Source organism: Arachis ipaensis, chromosome B07, assembly GCF_000816755.2.
Source record: "Arachis ipaensis cultivar K30076 chromosome B07, Araip1.1, whole genome shotgun sequence".
Lineage (NCBI taxonomy): Eukaryota > Viridiplantae > Streptophyta > Magnoliopsida > Fabales > Fabaceae > Arachis > Arachis ipaensis.
The window spans coordinates 110,918,484-110,924,758 of NC_029791.2; the positions used below are offsets into that span (position 1 = coordinate 110,918,484).

The 6,275-nt window shown below is 39.5% G+C and overlaps 1 protein-coding gene across 1 annotated transcript; it reads right to left on the minus strand.

Annotated features, from left to right (window-relative positions):
• LOC107610198 (transcription factor MYB44) lies at positions 4,634 to 5,894 on the minus strand. The gene has a single exon (XM_016312300.2). The coding sequence runs from the start codon at positions 5,508 to 5,510 to the stop codon at positions 4,776 to 4,778; it is 735 nt and encodes a 244-aa protein (XP_016167786.1). The 5' UTR covers positions 5,511 to 5,894; the 3' UTR covers positions 4,634 to 4,775.

Consider the following 6,275-nt stretch of genomic DNA (forward strand, 5'->3'; position numbering starts at 1 on the left):
GCGAGTAAGATAAGTGTTTTCTATTTATATTTAGCTAAAATGGTTTTATGAAGAAAACTGTTAGAGAATCATTAGAATTAATTTAGATCAATTAGTATCATCTATATTTATATAGTATATCTGTACATTAATTGTAGGATTTTATGTCTTTATTACTTTGATTCATTTAGTATCTATAAATACCTCTTGTATATTGTACCTTAGATCACAACTCAATAATACACTTTTCAGGTTACTCTTTCAGTCTCTTATTTCTATCATGGTATCAAGAGCTTAGGTCTTTTTTTTTTTCCATTGAATATTAGTTCATAGCCCCATTGTTTTTTTCTTTTCCGGCAGTGTTCTTTGGCCTTTTTTTCGTTACCTTTTCGACGCTTTGGTTCGTCACCTCCGGCATCATCGTATTCCTCTCTTTGTCAGCTTTCCAACGCTGCTGAGATCGCTGCCATCAGCCACCGGACGCGCCGTCACGCGCCGCCGGAATCCTGCTGCCCGCCTCCATTGTTTCTCCTTCAAAAGGTTCAACAGCCGTTGGATCTCGGCTCCAATCGGACGATCCTCGCGCTGCCACGTGTCAACTGATCCTTGGCCGACCTGCGCATGCCCGGCCCGACCCGCCTTTGACCCGCGCTTCCACCTGGCTGCCAGTCAACTGAGCCTCGGACAACCCGTGCACGCCCGACCTGACCTTCTCACGCCCGGCCTGACCCGCACTTCCACCTGGTTGCCGCGTGTCTTTCTCCCTCCTTTCACGTGCCGCCACGTGTCCTTGTCTCGCTGATGTGGCGCTGTCGTGGCTGCTGATGTGGCACTGACGTGGCAGACAAGTGGGACCCTCCCTAAGGTTTTTTGGTGAGCTCTTTCCGATTTTGCACTCCGATTTCTTATTTTCTGCTCCGAAATTGCCGTTTTCTCTCCTCTCTTTGATCTTTGTGACTGCTATCATGAAAAAGCCAGATGTTTTTGCTGCCACCGACAAAAAGGGTAAATTCTGTCGAAACTGTAACCGTTCTTGGCACCTCTTCCCCGACTGTCCTTCTGTTGAATGTTGCACCTGTCACCAGAAAGGTCACCTTAGCTACCATTGTTCACAGCTGTTCTTCCGTTACTGCAAGCTCTCGGGACATTAATTACTGCCTGTCCTACTTGCCCACCACGTCCTAGTCCACTCAACTCGTCTCCTGTCTCTCTTTCTGATATTGCATCTCTTCTTCAGCGTCTTCTCTCTGTTTCTGGTAATACCCCTGCTGCTTTTTCCACCTCTCCAGGTAATTCTAAATGGTACTTTGACTTGGGTTGTTTTAATCACATGTCTCTGTTGTGTAATATTTTCTCGTCCATGTCTATCACTACAAATGGACCTTCTGTCAATACTGCAAATGGCTCCCTCTTGCACGCAACACACAAGGGTTCTATATCCCAGTCAACTCTTAATCTTCCTGATACTTATTATATTCCCAAATTAAACTTCAATCTTATTTCTGTTGGTCAACTTGTTGATCTGGGTTTTGAAGTCACTTTTTCTTTTTCTGGTTGTCGTGTACAGGATCCTCAGACGGGACAAATCATCGGGACTGGATGTAAGGTTAGAAGGTTGTTTGAACTCGAGAATCTTCATATTCCTCCTGTACCAAATCTCTATGCTGCTTCTTCTCCCTCTACCCTCCACTTATGGCATCAGCGTCTTGCCCACACCTCCCTAGGAAAACTGCGTCCTCTTGGCTCTCAGGGTGTTTTAGGTCAGGTTCCAAATGAATCTTTTGATTGCATTTCTTGTCAAACTGTCAAACAACCTACTTTATCTTTTCACAATAATTCATCTCTTGCTTGCTCTCCTTTTGATCTCATTCACTCTGATGTTTGGGGCCCCGCTCCCACTGCCTCTATGGGCGGAGCTTGATACTTTGTCGTTTTCATTGATGATTATTCCCGTTTTACTTGGGTTTATTTGATGACTAATCGCCATGAGTTACCTCAGATCTATATCAACTTTGCTACTATGATTAAAGCTCAGTTTTCCAAGGTCATTAAGGTTTTCCGACGTGATAATGCTATGGAATACCGTAATTCCAAACTCTTAGCCTTTCTTGCAGAATAGGGTACTTTGTCTGAGTTTTCTTGTCCTGGTACATCTCAACAAAATGGTAGAGCTGAACGCAAATACCGTCACATTCTTGACTCCGTCCGTGCAATGCTCCTTTCTTCTTCGTGTCCTGAGTGTACTTGGGGTGAAGCTATTCTTACTGCTGTTCATATTATCAATAGACTCCCTTCTTCTGGTCTTGGTAATGTTACTCCCTTTGAGCGTCTTTATCATATCTCCCCAGATTATAGTTCTCTTCGAGTTTTCGGTTGTGTATGTTTTGTTCTTCTTCAACCTCATGAACATAGTAAACTTAAACATCGGGCTCGTATGTGTTGTTTTCTTGGTTATGGCACTGAACACAAGGGTTATCGTTGTTAGGATCCTCTCTCTAAACGTATTCGTATATCTCGTCATGTTGTCTTCTGGGAGCACCACATATTTTCTCGATTCTCATCCTTTGAGTCGATTCCTACTACTTAGTCACCTTTGTTTACTAACCCCAATGTTGATCTTTTTCCTAGTGATGATTCTACAGATTCTATCTCAAGTGACCCTCCACAGCCTCATGTTCTTCCGCCTTCTCCATCTCTCGATGATTCCAGACCGGACGATGATACACGATAGTTAAATATTTGATTGAAATCTCTCTTATTGAAGTTTTATATTATTGTGTTTTTTTTTTATTATTCATTATAAAATAATTCTTAGGCATTGTAAGAACAAAATGAGTATTTTTACTCTATGTGACTATGTCATTTCAGTTTTGATACATTAATAGCGTAAAGGGTAAATCATTTTTATTATTTAAAACTATATTATAATATGAATAGAATAGAACAATAATTATTCCTATTTGCTCTCTCTTCAATATAATATAAGTGTCAACCAGCGTGGCCCCTAGCTACGGTAGCTTGTTTAATGCATTTTGATTTTGTGTCTATTTTGGCTCTTGGACAGAACTATAGGGTTCGGTCCATCTTCGATATTCAAATAACATATATGACCTTATACCTAAGTTTTTGGCTGCATATGGTAGGAAGCGTGTCATATATATATATAGTACGTTTATACCTATATAGTTTGAGCGCAATATTGTGTAACAACAGACGCATGCATTATCTTAATAGTTTTATGCAGGATTAACAAGGAATTATATATATCTGCTATATAACAGAAATCAGCAACAACCAACAAAGATTAGGTTTAAGAGATGATGTTGATCCTTCATATATACTAGATACAGTGAACCGTAGTTTGAATTCTTGCCTAGAAAAATTAAAGTACCTAACACAGAAACAGAAGCGTTTCAAATAAGATTTCTTAAATGGGAAATAATAAGATTAAATTTGTTAAGTATTGATGGCTTGACATAGTTATATTATTTAAACAGTCCAGTTCATCCAATATGTATGTACCAGATTCTATGCTAATGCTACGTCACGTATCACGGTGGTCAATTAAACGCTACCAAATGAGAGTTTTAAACTTGCTATATATACATGGAACAATGTTTTGGAATCCATTTATACCTTATACTAGACTGGTGCTTGGTTTGTTTCACCACTAATTTTTCCCTGGCCTCTCTCTTAAATGCTGGTTTGACTTTTATGTATAGAATATTGGAAACTTGCATTGCTGTAGTTTAAACATCGTACTTGATCATAAGCGCAACAAAATAAACACTCCGATTGGTAGTTGAACATGCATCATTGCATTGGTTGGACTATATGGTCATAATGGAGATTAAAATAGATCTCTCTTTTCTAATGTATTAGGGAACGTAAAGTTTCCGACTGAGAAGGCACTAATAAACAGCGACGAGCGTTGGCTCAAATGATTTAAAGGCGACGCGGTCGAGCCTTTAATTTCTATTAATTGGAATTGGAATAAATTAAAGGCCAAGTAGTAGTACAACTAAACTAACGCGTTTTGCATTGGTAACAAGAATTACGAACTCTCAGCTCCTCTTTTCCATTTTAATATCACATTCAGCTACAGAAATCTCATTCAAGCTTTCCATATTATTTCAACACTACTACTTCACGTACTCTTTGTCCTATCGTTTTTATAAAGATTCAATCACCTAAGATAGGGTTCTTAGTCAGTTTCCATCCAGCTGTGAACAGATATGCCTACCATATTTAAATTTGAACCCAAATAATATTATATATTGAATACTCTTGATATTTTCGTATAAAATAGCATTATAAACTGTTAGATAATTTAAAATATTTAAAAAATATATTTATTTATTATTGTATTACGTATTTGTATAAAATATATATATGAATATAAAATATATATTAAAATATAAATACACATTAAAAATAAATTAAACTATACATATATTTATACATAAATATATTAGTAATTAATTTTAATTTTGAATAATATTTTTTATTTATCTAACCGTTCATAACATCACACCTTAACGGAAGTATCTCTCTATATTACAAGCTGATTTAGTGATCAAATGAAAATAGAAAAAGCAAATAAAGACTAATTATGAATAGGCAGAAGTAAAATAAGCCATCCAAGAAAGAAGAAGATTATTATTTACATACACCATAAGTAAAAATTAATTGAAGTGCAGAATATACTTTAAAAACAACAACACCACATTCATTAATAAGAACAAAAAAAGAAAGCGAAAACTATTGTGATTCATCATATAGTTCATAGACAAGTCTCAATGAAAATTAGAGTGGTCAGAGAAATTTGAAGATACATATTCCCTCACTTCCCTGGCAATCACATCCCTCATCACATCCCAAAACCCTGAACCCACACTAGTCTCCGGCGAGGCTCGCTGTTGCTCCGCCTCCACCGCACCGCTACCACGATCAATCCCAGGCGGGGCAAGAGTCAACGCAGTCAACGGGTCATCCTCCAAGGGCAACGTGCAAGGTGGCAGGGCCCCTGAAGAACACGAGGCTCTCTCGTTTGTTGGCGCCGCAGCAAGAGAAGCGCAAGTAGCGTGAACTCCGGTAGCACTACCACCGCGACGTTGGTCTCTGGCCCTCCGCTTGAGAGTGGAGTTCCAGTGGTTCTTTACAGCGTTATCGGTTCGGCCCGGCAATAACCTGGCAATGGTGGCCCATCTGTTACCGTACTGGGCATGGGCGGCGATGATGGTGTCGTCCTCGTGGGAGGAGAAGGGACGGTGCTCCACCGTTGGGCTTAGCTGGTTGCACCACCTTAGTCTGCAGGACTTGCCCGACCTCCCCTTTATGTAGCGACTAATGAGAGTCCAGTTTCGTGCCCCGTATCTCTCCACCAAGCGGGTCAGGATCCGGTCTTCTTCTGCGCTCCATGGACCTTTGATCCTCTCGGGCCTGTTGGGATTCCTTTGCGTTGACTCCGACGACGAAGAGTCCGAAGAAGAAGCTGTGCACGATGAGCTTCTATTATTCAATGCTTCCATTATATCGACTCCACTGAAACTACTATTCAGTTTAGACTTATGAGTGATTGTGTAGAGCTAGAGTGGTTTTGGGATTAGCAAGTGCAATGGGCAAAGATAGTGTTTATTAGGGGGTTTATATATGTAGAGAGAGAGATAGAGATTGGTGTGTGTATGTATGTGTGATGTGAAGGTGCATGCAGGTTGGAATAATATTATAATAGTAATTAAGAAATGTGCGTGTGCGACTTGGAAGAAGGGGAAAAAGGGATTAAGGGTACTTCCAGGAAAGTGGCTTTGGTTTTTGTACAGTTGGTGGGTGTGGACTCTGGAGGCTTCAACACTGGAGGGTCTAACTACAATGACTCTCCACTACTCTCTCCATATATATCCTTCTTTCTTTCTGGCTGGCATACTCTTTGACCATTTTGTCCTCTTTGAAATTTCCTCAACATCTTCATTCTTTTCTTTTAATTTATTTTGTTTTTGTATGTTGCTTGCAATGCATTGCATATTATATAGAGGAAATCCATTCATATTTAATATTGTCATTACAGTTATTAATCCGTCATTTTCTGTTTGTTGCCTTCTTTTGCACCTTGTATCATTGATGATCACAGTTAGCATAGCATCATTTTGGGCACACTCCCACTCCGGTGAGGATTGGGTTTCTGGATTTGGACTAATCAAGTTCGCATATATTTAGTCTAAATTAATAAACCAAGAAAAGACCCTAGTATGGAAAATCAACAGCTGTCTAGAGTAGACAGATACTATTTATTTAGG